Below are 17,011 nucleotides of genomic sequence, written 5' to 3'. Positions count from 1 at the left end.
ATTTCGGTGTACCAAAGAAACACCATTGGCAGCACTATTGACAGTTGTTAGTGCTGGCTCTGTCTGTCTGTCAATGCTGATAGGTGTGTTGATGATATAGTTTTCTAGGTTTAGACTGCCTATGTTAGCTCTGGTCTAAGGATCGCATTTTTACAAGTGTGCAGACTATTTACTGGTGAACTGATGGCACATGAGCCACAATGGCTGCTGCACCTTGTTTGTAGTCTGAGAAAATAAGCTGCAGTAGTTATATTTCTCTCTGGCATCTACAACCAACAGCAGTACATGGCAAAAAGTATGTGGACACCCCTTCTAAATAGTGGGTTCGGCTATTTCAGTCACACCCAGTGCAAACAGATGTATGAAATCAAAAATGTAGTGGAATGCCTTCCCGGTTAATTGGAGGCCGTTACAGCAGCAAGAGGGGACCAACTCCATATAAATGCCCATGGTTTTAGAATGAGATGTTTTATCAAGCACATATGGGTGTGAATGATGTTTGGGTGTCACATATTTTGGCCATGAAATGTATGTTGGATTGCTGTTGTACTGTAAGTTATTGATTGTCCAACAGAATTGCCACATTTTCATCACATTTCAAATGGATAAAATAATGCAAAACATAGAGATTGCAGTTTTAGCTGACTAGATGCAAGGAAAATAATCTCTGGACAACCTGAGTGAAATATACAGCAATAGCAGCATTTAAATAATTTACTGTAATAGTTACATCACCACATGTTGTTTTATTGCCTAATTTCATCGATTCATTAAATGATATACTATTTTCTAAATTCAAACTTATATTTCGATTACCTCTCGCCACCAGGAGATGTCAACAATGTGCGAATTTACAGATTGCAGGCTTGAATACACAAAAGGCTCTTCCCCAAAGCAGGGCCGAACAGTGCCGAGCATGGAAAGCATCTGTTGCAGTGGTATTTCAGTTTTGTATGGAATGGCTGAAAACTGGGCCCATTCCTGTATTTGATAACTATGCTCAATGTGGTGTGAATGTGTAGCATTCAAAGAATTGTTTTGCATTCATGTCACATGTGAGTGTTTTAAAAGTGCAATGGAGATGATAAAACATGCTTGTTATGAATACAATAAAGTTAATGAGGCTCATTGACATCTATGTATTAACTCATGAAATATGAAACCTCTCATTATGAAATATGTTGTTCAGTTGTCCAGGTCATCATTATGTCATAATGAATATCTAGAAAGTGAAGTGTAATTGCTGTTGTTATCAGTGGCTGAGTTATAAATCAATAGAAGTCTATGAGAGATTTTATTATGGTTGAGAATCTCACCCATAATGAAATCTTAGGCTCAACCATTCCTACTAAGGTTTCACCTCAATCGGTGAGAGTAAGGCTGAATCTCAAGTTGGAGGTTCAGCCTTACTCTCAGCCTTGCTCAGCCTTTTTCTCAAGTTGAGATTCAGCCTTACTCTCACCGATTGAGATGAAACCTTGGTAGGAAGGTTCCAAATAGGACGGCTGAGGTGATCAGCAGGTTTTTGTGGTAATCATCTAATCACAAACTAGTTTATCAGCTAAAATGTGATTGGCAGTGCACACTAAGAAATGTTGACCAAATGCTGGATTTTGATTATTTGTCCACTTAGCAAGTGTATCAAATTTCATGAGATTTGGATCAATGAATTAGGGGGTGCATTTTTTGGCTTTTGTTGCACACCCTATTGAATGGTTTGAAAATGTTACAGCAGAGATGCTCGTTTATCCTCTGTTAAACGAGTTGTATTGACTGCCGCAATGATATTTGACTTTTGTGTGATGCCAAACCTTATCACAAAAAATATTTTCTTATGGTGGCCTTATTGTTTATCCAGATTTGCTGGAAATGGTTACAAAGTGTATCTAAAGCTCCTGTTTTTCCAAGTTATGCAAAAGAAAAAAGAAAAAGAAAAAACTGTGGACTTGAGCAGTCGGGGCCATGCCTATAGTCCCCGGGTCCTATAGGACCCTTTCGGAAAAAAAAGGGTCCCATATTCCCCGTTTTCCCCTAAAAAGGTCCTATAATCCCGGTTGCAATAGACACCGGGGACCATAGGACCCTCTTTTGGAAAAAGGGTCCTATATTCCCCGCTGTTTCCAGGGGAACATAGGACCTTTTTCCAAATAAAGGGTCCTATATTCCCCGCTATTGCCAATCGAGGAACAAACCGGGGAACTTAGAACTCTTTTTGCAAATTATTTTCTTAACGGGTCCAAAATAATAAAAACGGGTCATGGCTGAGTTGTAGGCTACGACAATCTATTCCTCCGCTGATTAAATTAGGCCGTATTACCATTGTTGGCTGTTGTATATCGCAGGCCACCTTGAGTGCGTATCCAAATTCGGCCTAGAGGAGGCTGTAATTTGCTTTATTGTTATTTCTTACCAATATTTACTGCAGTAGGCCTAGTTAGTTGGCTCTCCGGATCAGCATGGACAGTCGGCAATCAACGCAAGTTTGTCTTGCAGTAGGCCCGCCTACCAGTATAACCTAGCCATTTCCACCTTCGCTCAAAGTTCAATTTGCACAGCACTGGACACTTCAGCCACTTGTTACTTTGCAGTTCGTTTTCCATATTAAATCACTTGGCAGACTTTCTTTCAAAAAGACTTTAATGATAAACTTTTTAGGCAGAGAACTTAGACCAGGACTTGGAATTTAGGACCAGCACAAAGTATCCATCAACGGGGGCCGCCTACCTTACACAATAGGCTAATTGCCTAATAATAATAGTATGTGCTTCTCAAAAAACTAAAGGCTTGTGGAGGTGCTAAACCAAAAACATGAATCAAAGATGAACATCAAAGGATGTAAGGTAACACTCACCAAAGGGTAAAAAAATAACAGAGGCAGTCCTCTATTTCACCATTTTATTGTTTGGCATCAGTCATTAAGGTTTCTGAAGAAGACCACCCGGCCAGGTTAATGACTGATGCCAAACAATGAAATGGTAAAATAGAGAAATGTGTCTCTTTTTTTTTTCATTTGATGAGTGCTACCTTACATCCTTTGATGTTCTTCTTTAATATAATAATAATAATAATAATAGTAATAGTAATGATATCAATAATAATAATAATAATTAATAATAATAATAATAATAATAACAGCCTAATAATAATAATGATAATAATGATAATAGCCTAATTATAAAAGAGGCCTGATAACAAATAACAATTACAGGTATAATACTATCAATAGTAACACTGATAATAGGCTATTAATAACAAAATGCTTCTAGTAAAAGCTTGGCTGAAAAAGGGTTGGTCTATGGCAGAAGCCCCTCAGAAAAGGCATGGTCTAAAACAAAAATCTCCAAGGCCTAACTAGCCTAACGTTAAAGCTTTTTTCTTCTTCAAAAAAGCAAAATGAGTAGTCCTAGTCCATTAGGCTACTCAACAAAGAGGGGCTGAAACCCTGGATTTGACGTTGCCGACGCTGCAGGACCCTTTGCGCATTATAGATCCTTCTGATTGGGACTGTTGGCTCCCTCGCAACTTCTGCAATCACCCCCTGTCGGAATTCTGCACGGTGCACCATTTCTCCGTCAGGGGGATGCACGTGTTCCCCAACATCGTGCACAATAATGTTAGCATCCATGTCCTCGACTTCAAATCTATTTGTGATCAGTGGCACTCTACAGTTCCACCTCCAGCACCTCCATCTAATGGTGTCTTGATTGGTGCGGTGCTTCTGATATCTGAAGTTCTCATGTACCAACACTTTGCCCCCTCGATCACCATCCATAACTATCGCCATTGTTTGTCTTCTTGTAGGCTAGTAAGCACATGACAGTGAGTCCACGAGTTATCACCGATAACAACCGATTGTTGCAAACTGTTGCAAGTTGGCGGGCGGTTTAGACATTGGGGAATTTTGATCATGTGGTTAAGAACGCCAGGAAACTTCCGTGCAGATGACCACACATCCACGACAAGTTTCAAATATTTCCAAACTCGAAGTCATGTGTGCATTTGGCTATTTATAAATTATTTTTCGAGCAATATGTGTTTTGTGATTCAGCTTTAGCGTTGTTGATTAGCCTTTCATTCATATTTTGTCAAAAAGGCGTATTCATTAGCCTAGGCCTATGTCCCTTTATTTCTGTAGCATACAGCATCTTAGAATCTTAAGAGACCAGGCAGATATTGTTATTATTTTATTGTTATTACCATGCTATATTAGCCTACTTTATAATTATAAATATTTCAATTATCCAATTTTTAGCATTTCTAATATAAGGCTATATTGTTATTATTATTATTATTATTATTATCATCATCGTCATCATCATCATCATTATTATTATTATTATTATTAGGCTATTATCATCATTATTATTATTATGTTATTATTATTATTATTATCATTACAATTATGATGCTTAAAGGGCCTTACTGAGCAGATGGTTTCTATCTAATATCTGTCAGATGCTTTTCCCAATAAGCTGGTGTGGTTATGATGGGAACGACGGCTTTCTAGGGAACATAGAAGAAGTGGGTCGGAATTGGCCTATTGTCGGTATCAGCCAGCTTACGCAGGAGTCTATCCCTGGTACAATGCGCTAGACTTCTGGGAGATGGACTGCTGAGGGCAGAACACAACACCTATCCTCAGCTCCCAGCACTTCTCGCACAATGTGCTACTCATACGCTGAGTTGGCGGCACCCGGGATCGAACTCACGACCTTGCGATCCATAGGCGAGAGCTCTACCGACTGAGCTATGCCCAGGTACAATTGCCCAAGGAACATAGGCTTACTATATTACATTCTACTGCTGTCACATTATATTCGAATATCGAATTTAGTTTCGAATTTGCATAAAAACACGAGATTCGAACGTAAATGGGGAAATTCGAATTGAATAAATAAATAAATAAATACATTGATTGTACTTTGAAATTATTAATTAATCAATGTCAAAAATGCCGAAAGTAGGGTACGGCAAGAATTCCCGCTCTAATTACCCGTAAGTCCATTACCCATAAGTCCATGGAGCAGAAACGTAGGCCTAGGCTGCAGCCAGAAACGAGAAAATGGAGGAATTTGGTGCTGCCGTCAACGAGCCCGATGATCAGCATACCAGAAAGATCGTCACTCCAGAGAATCTTAGGAGTGCGATTTGGAAACACTTTGGTTTTTGGACTGTAAATGGAAAGACTGAAAACAAGGACAAGGTAATATGCAAACTATGTGAGCGTGAACTAGCATACCATAGTTCCACGACCAACCTACATGCAGTTCCATCATCCGGCCGAATACAAAGAACTGCAGGACCCTGCTGGTGCGTCTGCTGCTGCTAAACAACCCAGGCTGACAACGTTTTTCTCACCTTCGGCTGCTCTGTCCTCTACACGAAAAGAGGCGATCACTTCACAACTCACCAAATTCATATGTAAAGACATGCGGCCAATAAGCATCGCGGAAGGTGGAGGCTTTAAAGATTTTCTCCGTGAAATTGAGCCACGTTACACTATCCCAGCAGAACCACAATAACTAAAAACATTGTGAAACTCTACGATACTACTCGTGAAAATGTACGCCAGATACTAAGCGATAAGGAAATTGCACTCACTACAGATGGGTGGACGTCTATAGCCACAGACGCTTATGTTACAGTTACAGCACACGTAATGTCGGAGGCATGGGAACTGAACGATTTTGTCCTACAAACGAAAGACTTGAGAAGTAGTCACACTGCAGAAAACGTCACGGAGTGCATTTCTGGCACACAGGGATTTTCACATTCCCCGTGAATCGGTGATCGCAGTCACAACAGACAGTGCACATAACTATGTGAATGCTGTGGAGAGGTACCTCGATACCGTTAACATACCTTGCATGGCACATACAATCAATCTAGCTGTACGTAAAGGGCTAGACGTCAGAGCCATAGACACGACACTTCGCAGGCTAAAGAAAGCAGCCGCACATTTCGGCAGGTCACCTACCGACAGCTACCTATTGGAGGATAAACAGCCTTTGCTGGGCTTGAAAACTGATAAATTAATTAACGATTGCATCACGCGATGGAATAGTACATATGAAATGATCTGCAGGGCATCGGAACAACAGGCAGCTGTTGCAGCTGTAATATTTGAGAAAAAATGGTCAAATCTCGAACTAACCACAACTGAATGGTCCATGGTCGAACAGATGCGTGAAATACTTAGACCGTTCAAGATTGCGACTGAGGCTTTGTCAACTAACAGATATCCCACAGCTTCTGCTGTATTGCCTTTACAGCATGTACTACTACTGTGTCAACTTGGCTCACCCATTCCTAATGCAATGCCCAGCTTGAGGGAAATGACCGCAAAGATCGACACAGATTTGAGGAAGCGTTATGACAAAAATAACGAAGCAACATTCATGTTATTGAATAAAGCAGCATACCTGGATCCCCGCTTTCATAGTTTAATGCATTTATCAGAGGAACAGAAGGACCAAGTGCACCTAAACATTAAGAAGAAATGGCCGTGAGATTTGAAAGTGGGACAGATGAGCATTCATTAAGCTCAGACACTCACGCAAGGAAAACAGCCCTGACGGCAATGGGCGATCTGTTTGGAGAAACATACAAGGGAAGGGGCGAGACGAGAGACCACCAAGACAATGTACTGCACCAAGAGATGTGGTCCTGCCGAAGAGAGACAACGATGCCAGCAGACAGCAGTCCTCTTCTATGGTGGAAGACGCTGGGTAGCGCAAAATATCCCCACCTGGCGCAGCTTGCAAGAAAGTAGCTGAGTGTTCCCGGGACATCAGTGCGTTCTGAGCGAGTCTTTTCCACAGCTGGGAATATTGTTAACAAGAAGCGCTCCGCTCTAGCTGAGTGTTCCCGGGACATCAGTGCGTTCTGAGCGGGTCTCTTCCACAGCTGGGAATACTGTTAACAAAAAGCGCTCCGCTCTAGCTGAGTGTTCCCGGGACATCAGTGCGTTCTGAGCGAGTCTCTTCCACAGCTGGGAATACTGTTAACAAAAAGCGCTCCGCTCTTGACACTGAACACGTTAACCAGTTGATATTCCTGGTGAATAATTTGTAGCCTCCCAGTCCAGTTAGGCCTATGTGTAGGCTATGTATAATCGCATTTACAAAGGCCACATAACCCACTATTTTTTATTTTATTATTATTATTTATTTTAGTTATTTAGTTTGGTGGGCTACTTATAGGCCACGTTCTGTCAGTAGCCTACGTTACATTGCCATGGCAGCGCTGAATGCAGCCCAATTGCCGTGAGGATTATTGACATTAATATTACTTGTTTGAGAAGCATACTCTGTGGTAATTGTTTTTGAAAATATGGCAACATTTGACTTCATAATTTGCATTAAACTTCACTAATTATTTCGACCGAAATATGTTGGGTCTGCTTGTCCCCTCTTGTGGATACAAATGGTAAAACGCATGATCAAAATAATTACTGGTCAATAAATTACAGGTTATTTTTAGTCTTGCCATTTTAAAGACCGTTTTTTACGTGGAAATTCGAATCCAAATTCGAATATGGGTACAATTCTGCCACGAATATCGAATATGTTTTTTTCTTAAAGTGACAGCCCTATTACATTCAGACACAGACGAGCCAGCTCACCTACTCGGCGAGGCGCATTTTCCTCGATAAGTGACACATTTCACGCATAAATATCAGAGAACTACCGGGGTAGGTTATGCGCCCAAATATAGGCTATAGCCTAATAAGTTGAAATTGGTTTAGTGTCGAAAGTTTCCACATACTTTAGCCAACCTGGACTTTGTGAATTCGTTTTTGTGATATAAAAATAGAAATCGTATGATTCATTGTCTTCTTAATAATCTGCCCTAAATAATGCATTATTGAAAATGCACTTTTGTGCCAAACAGCGTCAAACCTGCTGACCAGGGAACATAGGACCTTTCTTTATAAATAGGGTCCTATGTTCCCCGGGTGCCCTAGGGGAACATAGGACACTTTTTATAAAGAAAGGTCCTATGTTCCCCTGCACATACAAAACGGGGAACATAGGACCGACCCTTTTGGGGAAAAGTGGGGAATATAGGGCCCTCTGTATACAAAAAGGTCCGATATTCCCCGGTCTCATACAAAGCGGGGAACATAGGACCCGGGGACTATAGGGAGGACCCCAAGCAGTCCAATTCTCAAACTTATAGAACAATCTCGGAAGAATATGTATATCAGTTTTGCATCAATCGGACTTAGAGTGTGGAAGCTACAGCCTTAAAAAGGCAGAAATTTTGCAGTTTTAATTACAGTGCCCAACATGTGACCAATTCAGACCATTTTGAAAGAGGTCCTTATTTCAAACACGTTTTTTGATGAGTTGTGCAAAGTTTCAAGTCTGGGGTCCGCCACGGTGGTGTAGCAGTCTAAGCATTGGCTTTGTGTCGATGCAGTTGCCCACTGGGGACTGGGGTTCGCACCCTGGTCTCATCAGATCCGACTGTGGCCGGACTTGATGAAGCAGCAATAATTGGCAACGCTGTCTTCGGGAGGGGGGCGGAGTCGGCTTGTGTTCGTCACATGAATGCGTCTCTGTGTGTGTCGGAAAAAGCAGTGGTTCAGCCTGGATTCGCCTTGTCATGAAAGTGGCGAGGCGTCTCCTTCGAGACTGCTGGTCGGACAGATGCAGTTGGCGAATGCATGCAGTATGAGGGTGGGTGTTTGAACTAAAATAGGGATCGATTGGACACTAAATTGGGAGAAAAAGGGAAAAATCAGAAATAAATTAAAAAAAACGTTTTACGTCCATAATTTGCTATCTCATAGGAAATTGTGTAAATTTACAGAGAACAAGGAAAACAACAAATAAACCCATATGAAAACATAGGGTATTAGCCCCACAGACTTAAACCTGTAATAGTCAATCAAAGCTGCCTGACGTATGTTAGCACCAATGTTGACTCATTCCTCAGGTGAATCTGGATGCTAATCTGAAAAGTCCCTTGAGCCTAGTTTTGACATGGTTGATGTGTTAACATGGGATTTGTTGGAGATACCAAAGATTTTCTTCTGAGTGAAAGGATGTTATGATATTTATAACCTGGAATCTCCCTGTTACCTCTGTTGTAATTGTCATTATTAAAATATAGAAAAATGCAAGCAATTCTGTTTAGCAGCCACTTTAACACCTACCACTTGAAAATTCTTTAGCCTAGCCCTTAAGATAAGGGACCTTGCCAACATGCTGCTGTTGCTGAGACTGTAGCCAATTAAATACAAAGTAAGACAAGCTCATCCTGTTAACATTTTAAGTAAAATGATGAGAAACGCATAGCATATAAAATCAAATGGAATTAGTTGCATGCAACAGAAATCCACAAAAAGAGATGCAGCAAGCCCAGTCATAATAAATGTCTCCTTTTTAAAGCATATATCTCAAAGTGAGCCATCTAGACTCTCTTGCACATGTTGTTTGCTTTGATTAGTTCTAATTCCTCCTGAGCCTCATCGACAAGCTTTTTGCTCAGCTGGGGTTTGACTTGGCAGCTTAAGCTATGCTTCATTTTAAAAATAACGCTGCACTGTCAGACTTTGCAAATGCCTTAATTTAAAGAGTTTGATATATTGAAGTCAGGGGCTATGTATGTTGGACTGCTGGTGGTAAAAAAAAAGAGGCTATTCTGTTTGTGTGAAGAACAGGTTTCTTCATCTTCAGTGTTAGGAGTGGCTATAGGCCATCCTGTCCTTTATGGCAAATTGTTATAAGCTCATCATCAACAACAAAACTGATATAGCTGCAGACATTGTTGGACTGCTTTGGGAATAGTTTTTATGGTGGTTTTATTTTTTATTGGAGACTGGGAAAGAAATCTTTCTGGTCAGATAGTGCCATAGGATTTTTGATCTGCACTATGACAGAGCTCTGTTTTTATCTAAGGTTAAAGACTTAATAATTTGAATATTATATAATATATCTGCGTGTGTATGTACATATAAGTATTGTGGCCTGAGTGATTGATTGAAGCTGTTGTGTACAATAACCTCTTTTGTTAGCTAAACTTAAGCTAAGCTAAGACTGATCATATCCCCTCTAGATTGTTAACCCCTTTTTCCTCCAGGTTGGGCCTATTTCTCTATTCCCATCACAACCTCTATGTAATTTGTGGCGCTGCTGTAAAAAAAAAAAAAGAGGTACTGTTGTGTGCGCAGTCTCTTTCAGCACCATGGACAGTACCAGAGCACACAGAAAAGTCAACCACACTTGGTTGTAAAAAAAAAAGGCATTTTATCGACTGGCTATAAAAATGAGACACAATAATTCAACTCCCTTTTGTGAATATATGATGCTACGTTCTGTGCAGGTTGACGCATTTTATTTTATTTGTCAAATTACCTGGGACAGCTTTGGCCACTCGTTTGGTAATTTAGCTTTGGCCTCTATGCTGGCTCAGTGAAGAAAGTTGCCTTTTGTACTGGTTTAAGCGGTGTAGTTGGCTTAGTTCTTTTTACCAACTAATGCTTTGGTTGAGTCCTTTGATTTTCACGTTACAACACTTATGCAGGCATTTTATTTCAACACACGATCTTATCAGTAAGCTGTTCAATGTGAACAACTGGTGAACATGGTTTTAAAGTGATACTGACATCAAAATCCGAAAATTCCTATTGATAGGCTATGTTCCGAGTTGGAATGTGACCACGGAGGAATTCAGTGGCCAAAACAGCGTGTCTGCAGCCACTCAAGAGAGATCTGTGATTGACTATAGATGGTGTCCAATGACAAATTGTGCCGGTGGATATGTAGACCAGTCAATTTGCATATTAGCTAGCTAGCTAGTTAGCTCAGTGATTCAAATCCTCACGCCACTGAATTTCTCATTTTTTCCTATGGCAAGTGACGAGTGGTACCGAGCCCCACCCACGCGAACAACAAGCCACACCTAGACGACCTCCCAGGAAGACAGTAGCCAATAGCTTTAAATTCATAAAACCACACCTATTTTTGGTTATGATTCAAACTCCCAGTGTTAAAAAATGTGTTCAGAAATGGCACGTCAGTCTCGCTTTAATAATTTACCCCATCATCCTCAAACAATCCAGCCTATCTTTTGTAAGCATTATGGAATCACCATTTGCTAGTCACTGATACGTTTTATGATATGAGACCTCAGTAAGTGGTTGTGTTCCAATGTTTTAAAAGTCCAACCGAAATTTGAAATCTCCTTACTTTAATTGTTAAAAAAAAATAAATAAAGTGATAGCAAAGTTATTGGGATTTTTTTTTTCTAAAAAGGTTGAGCTCCCCCCCCCCCTTTTTTTCCATTTATTTATTTATTTATTTGGAAGGGGGTGGGGGATGTATGATGGCATCTACCCCAGAAAGTTGAATCCGTTCATCTGGACACAACATTTATTGGGAGAAACGTTTCATCACTCATCTTGTTAAATACATTGATGCTACATATATATATAAGTTGATGAGTTGCTTTTAAAATCTATCGGCCATCATAAGTTCATCAAAATAATCCTACTATTTTAGTGTTTGTCCTTTTGTCCTTGTTGTACATTCAGATTAGTGACTTTGCTCAACAGCCAGAATTGATGTTGCAGTTCAAAATGGAGAGAGGAAGGGAAGAAATGATGTGTGATGGAGTTGAAAATGTCCAGCTCTGCCGCAGCCCTCCTAACTAGGCCACTAGGGCAGACTGATCCACTTCTGCACAGCAATGTTTCTTTGGCCTTCACTAAAGATCAGTGTGAGATTGTCTTCGTTAGCATTTATATTTACAGGGAATCACTCTGTAACTGCTGTATTAGCTGGACTCGAGCTTTCTCTACATTTCCTTGATTGGCTTATAAAACAGGATCATTGTGCAAAAATCGGCAGCAAAACATTAAAGCCCTTGCTTTGTGTGTGTAGTATCTGCCAATTATTCTATATCTGCCAACTGTGTTAAGAGTGAATCATTCCTCTTGACTACCACTGGGAGACGTGGGTGACTGTAATGCAGCAGCAGCTCCTAGAGATCTAACACATTTCCCTTTTTATATTGTTCAATCTTGGGAGGATTCTGTTCGACCAATCCAGTGTCAATGGTTTGCATTTTTTTAATGAACAGAACATGTTGACTGTTTGTTTGGTAGCCCCCCTGGACTGAAAAAAGTGGGGTTTGTTGTTTAACCTTGTAATAAATTCTGGTAGTTAGGAAATTCTTCAGTACTGATACCTTAATTTTACTTGTAGAATTCACCTGACATCTCCAGTATTGGTACTGTTGTATATGTTTGCTATAATCTACTGATGTTCAGTCTTTAATTGTCAAACAAATACAGAACCAGTAGCAATAAATTTGATAGTATGTTAGATGCCTTTTATAAGTTAACTCTAGTCTGACTTCTTGGCAAAGCACTATTCTGTGCCTTGTGTAACTTAGTCTGCAGTTACTTATTGAGTAGCATCGGTGCAAAGTCTCTTTATTTAAGAAAACCTATTAAAAATTGTGCATTTTAATATGACATTAAACACTAGAAATGTCACATTTTTAGCAAGTACCATCTCTGTCATTCTCTCCATTGTAAACAATGTCTCTCTTACCCCTTGTCCTGTCCTCACCCATCTCTCCTCTGTCTACCCCATCTTACTTCCCTTCACCCCTCACACCAAACACCCACCTATCCTCCCTCAATTCCCCACCCACCAGACCAGATCCTCATGGCCGTGGAGGGGGCTCTCAGCCAGGCCAGGCAAACTCTCCCCTCCCAGAGCAGGATGAAGAAATCTTGGGTTCTGATGATGAAGAGCAAGAGGACCCCAATGACTACTGCAAGGGTAGGATTTCCCTAGCTCACCCTCACCCTGTGTCTCTAGACTGGGTGTATTTGTGCACTGACCGCATAGATACTGCAACTTTATCATATGATTTAACCGTATTAAACATTGGAATTGAATAGAATTGAACAGTATTATACAGGTGAACTTGGTTATAAACTTAATGATGTGTGATTGGAAATGATAACTTGGTTACTAAGTGGTCAGCTAGGTTTTACAGTAGCTCCTTGTCCTTGCCTCCAAATTGGTGATTTAGTGCTCAACTGGACCTCGGCATAGCTCTTAGTCGTAGCTTCCTGAGAACCAAATGCATGTGCCTTTGGGAGAAATCTTTAGTCAATAAAGATAAAGAAAATTATCTTTTGCAGTTAAATTGATTTTGTATGGATGTTGTTAAATACCCTCACTGGTTATTTAAATTAGTATCATAGCCAGATTCCTGGCTATGATACTAATGTATGGTTGTGGTATTTGTTGACAAAGATCAGTGTGTCATATATATCATATGACACACTACATCAAAATCACTGTTGTAGTTAAAACTCTAAAAAATCCCTCTAAAACGCTTGTTTCCTGTCAGGGGGCTATCACCATGTGAAAATTGGAGACTTGTTCAATGGAAGATACCATGTGATCCGTAAGCTGGGCTGGGGACACTTTTCCACTGTGTGGCTGGCCTGGGATATCCAGTAAGTTGACTTCCCAAATGTAACTTTGTAAAACTTAGCAAGAACTGTACAGTGTTATTCCAGCTAAACTCTATCCTGTCATCTAGTGAATGCCTCATCTACATTGGTACATATTTTAAAAAATCAAAATTTCTACAAACTAGTCTAATAGTTACTAAATTAATAGTATTTTCTAGCTTAATACTTTCGCAAAGTGAAAGACAGAGGGCTGATCCTTGGATATTAATTAACAACTGATGGGTATCTGATTGATTTAATCCGCCACCTGTGTATTTTCATGTGTGTTTCTAGGGGAAAACGCTTTGTGGCCATGAAGGTTGTGAAGAGTGCTGAGCATTATACGGAGACAGCGCTGGATGAGATCAAACTGCTCAAATCTGTAAGGCACACAATGTTCATAAAAAAGAACCTGGAAAAGGTGTTTAAATTGTTATATCAAAGAAAGTTGAACAAGTTCATCTGGATGCAGTATTTATTGACAGAAATGTTTCATCACTCATCTAAGTGAGTGATGCAGTCTAAACTGACTGCAGGTATCCCCACCCTTGTAAACAATACCGTTGCATAACAACCGAAACCAATGATCGCTTTCATATATAAATAGGCATGACGATTAACTAGAGTTTCAGTGGTCATGTGTACTATTAATAGAGGATTTGGGAATGTTTGCAGTCAAAGCATTGTAAGATGGCGACAGATATGCTCTTAGACCCCACCCCTTTGGTTTAGGGATGGTCGTTCCCTCTTCAAATATATGGCCTCTTTGACTCCCTGTTCAAACCAGTGTTACTCCCTATCAAGGATGTGCACATCCTCATCCTTGAAAGACATCTGTCGCCGTCTTACAATGCTGTTTGCAAACATTCCCAAATCCTCTGTGAATAGTACACATTGTCATTGAAAAGTCCTGGCAATTTGCATATGAAACTGATTGTTGTTTTTGGTCATTATGCTATTGTATTGTTTATAAGGGTGGAGATATCTGCAGTCAGTTGACACTGAAGAGGGAATGACCATCCCTGAACCGGGGGGGGGCTAAGAGTACATCTGTCGCCATCTTACAATGCTGTGATTGCAAACATTCCCAAGTCATCTGTGAATAGTACATATGGCCATTGAAACTCTGGTTAATCGTCATGCATATTTGCATATGAAACTGATCATTGGTTTCGGTCGTTATGCAACTGTATTGTTTACAAGCGTGGGGATACCTCTGGTCAGTTGAGACTGAAGAGGTCACTTAGATGAGTGATGGAACGTATGTCAAATAAACGCTGTGTCCAGATGAACTGATTCAACCTTCTTTGGTTTTTCTTACCTAGATTATTGAGCATGCATAAAGATAAATTGTTTTATATTCTAATGCTGTAGTCTTCACTGTGTGTGTGCGTGCAATCCAGGTGAGAAATTCAGACCTTAGTGACCCCAGCAGAGAGAAAGTGGTTCAGCTTCTAGATGATTTCAAGATATCTGGCATGAATGGCACCCGTATCCTTTGCTGAAAAGTAGACCAACAATAGCTGCTAAACAGCAGCACATGCCTGTCTGACGCACAGTTGTGACAACCTATTATTTAACAATTCCCTCTGCTATTTCCTCCCATCAGATGGTATGCATGCAATTCTATGGCCACTGGCATCTGTTGGTGCTGTTAATGTGAAACTACTATAAATGTGTATGATGAAGCTTCCATATAAATGTGTATGGTATATAAGGTGAAGCTATAATCCAAAAGATTGTCATCGATTTTGTTTTATTCACCGACAGTTATGGTGATACTGGTAACTGCATTGATGTTTAACTACTCCAAGTGGCGAAGAACCATTTTAAATGAAATATAGTCACCAGGACTGTTGTCTCAGCATCTTCCCCACAGCCAATATATATAAAAAAAAAATCTTTTTTTAAATATGGCTGATCCTGGTTTTGGCTATCCATCCCGTAGTATCTGTTAGAGGTGTTGAAGGATCTTGATCTGCCATATCTGCTTGTAAGCCAGAACAACTTTGCTGTCTTCATACGCGCCATTACTTACCTTATTCTTTAAGACATAAAAAAAAATATATGTGCCTTTACCTTTTTTCTTGTGGAAGTCTTGCCCAGTAGTAGCCACTTTATATGATCAACTGCAAGGCATTCATGATTTGGATATTGGAATATTCGTGGACTATTGTCTTAAATACACCAGGATATATCAAAGGAACATTACTGGGATGTCCCAATCCAAGTTTTTTTTCTTTCTTTCTTTTTTTTTTGCATTTGATCCGGGTCATTTAATAAAAGTGTGCCGATACCTATTGCCGATCCAATGCTTATCGTTTCCTACATAATACAGTTTCACAGTGCACATTTTGAGCACAAAGTTTGTTGAACCAATCCAATTTATGTAAGATATACATGGCAATTTAGTAGCTGTGCATATAGGAAAAAATAACACAGCTGTTCATTAATGGTTTTCATTTGACAAAATAAAGCAAATTCTAAATATAATATTTGAAATAATAGCTCTTAAAGTAACCTGAACTCACTAGTAACCTGAACTTGTTGTATTTGAATGATTTCTTTTTAAGTGCCTTATTAGTTGAATTCAAAGTAGATTGGCAGGGCATTTACATTACCAATATGACAGCTGGCATGGGCAAAACACAAGGTGGTAAAATACAGGATCGGAATTTAATCAGCCTTAATATTGTCAATACCAGTCAATTCAAAGTTAACCTTGACCAGCTCTGATGCCGATGTCAAAGATCGGATCTGGACATCCCTAAACATTACATAAAAATCTTGGATGTTTGTAGCTTTAAAATCTGACACTTGAATGTCCATCATAAATAATGAATAGTTTTGTGACTGCTGACAGGATGAAGGCGCTACATGCACCATCACGCTTAAGGACAATGACAGTGGAGTAGTGATCAAGATTTAATAGCTTGGTTTACTTCCATTTTCTTCTCAGCCATTTTTGTCCCAAGGTGACTGCTCAGACACGCCGATTATACTAATTCCAGAGCAAACAGCTACCTCAGAGTTTCCAAAAACAAGACTACTTTGCCAGAGGCGAGACATTTAATTCATCTCATCTCTATAATTGCATAAGATGACTCAATTTGTCTGGCTACACAACTGCGCTTGTCTTTCAAATTAATGTCTAAGTTGTCCTGAAATTAAAAATGTAGCAGTGACAACCACATTAATCAACTGTTGATCGATGCAGAAATCTGTTGTAGTACATAAACACACACACACACACTGCTATTGCTCGATCAGATGTTCTCTGATGATGTTTACTTAACCGTGTGTGTTGGCTGGCACTGTTAAAAAAGTGTGACAGTCCTTCATCGTCCCCTGCACTGCAGCTGCATGTGCCCAGGAAGAAAGCCCATCCTCGGGAACAGCTTCCATTTTACTCCTGTGGTGTTTGGTGTCTTTAGGGTGGGGGGGTCCTTTTTTTTTTTTGAGGTTTTTATATTGTTCTGTGGCTTGCCAGTCATAAAGTACAAATTTTGGTCGAAGTACATATGT

At 39.9% G+C, this 17,011-nt stretch overlaps 1 protein-coding gene across 1 annotated transcript in view; it reads left to right on the top strand.

The window, feature by feature from the left end:
• The window catches only part of srpk1b (SRSF protein kinase 1b), a 51,779-nt gene that overhangs the window by 16,093 nt on the left and 18,675 nt on the right, over positions 1–17,011 (top strand). Inside the window, exons 3-6 of the mRNA XM_056302203.1 lie at positions 12,673–12,800; positions 13,381–13,489; positions 13,781–13,868; positions 14,890–14,977. Coding sequence (XP_056158178.1) covers positions 12,673–12,800; positions 13,381–13,489; positions 13,781–13,868; positions 14,890–14,977 — 413 coding nt within the window. The remainder of the gene's footprint in view (positions 1–12,672; positions 12,801–13,380; positions 13,490–13,780; positions 13,869–14,889; positions 14,978–17,011) is intronic.

Source organism: Lampris incognitus, chromosome 2, assembly GCF_029633865.1.
Source record: "Lampris incognitus isolate fLamInc1 chromosome 2, fLamInc1.hap2, whole genome shotgun sequence".
Taxonomy (NCBI): domain Eukaryota; kingdom Metazoa; phylum Chordata; class Actinopteri; order Lampriformes; family Lampridae; genus Lampris; species Lampris incognitus.
The sequence above is the reverse complement of the archived record's forward strand: the minus strand, read 5'-3'. Positions and strand labels throughout refer to the sequence as shown.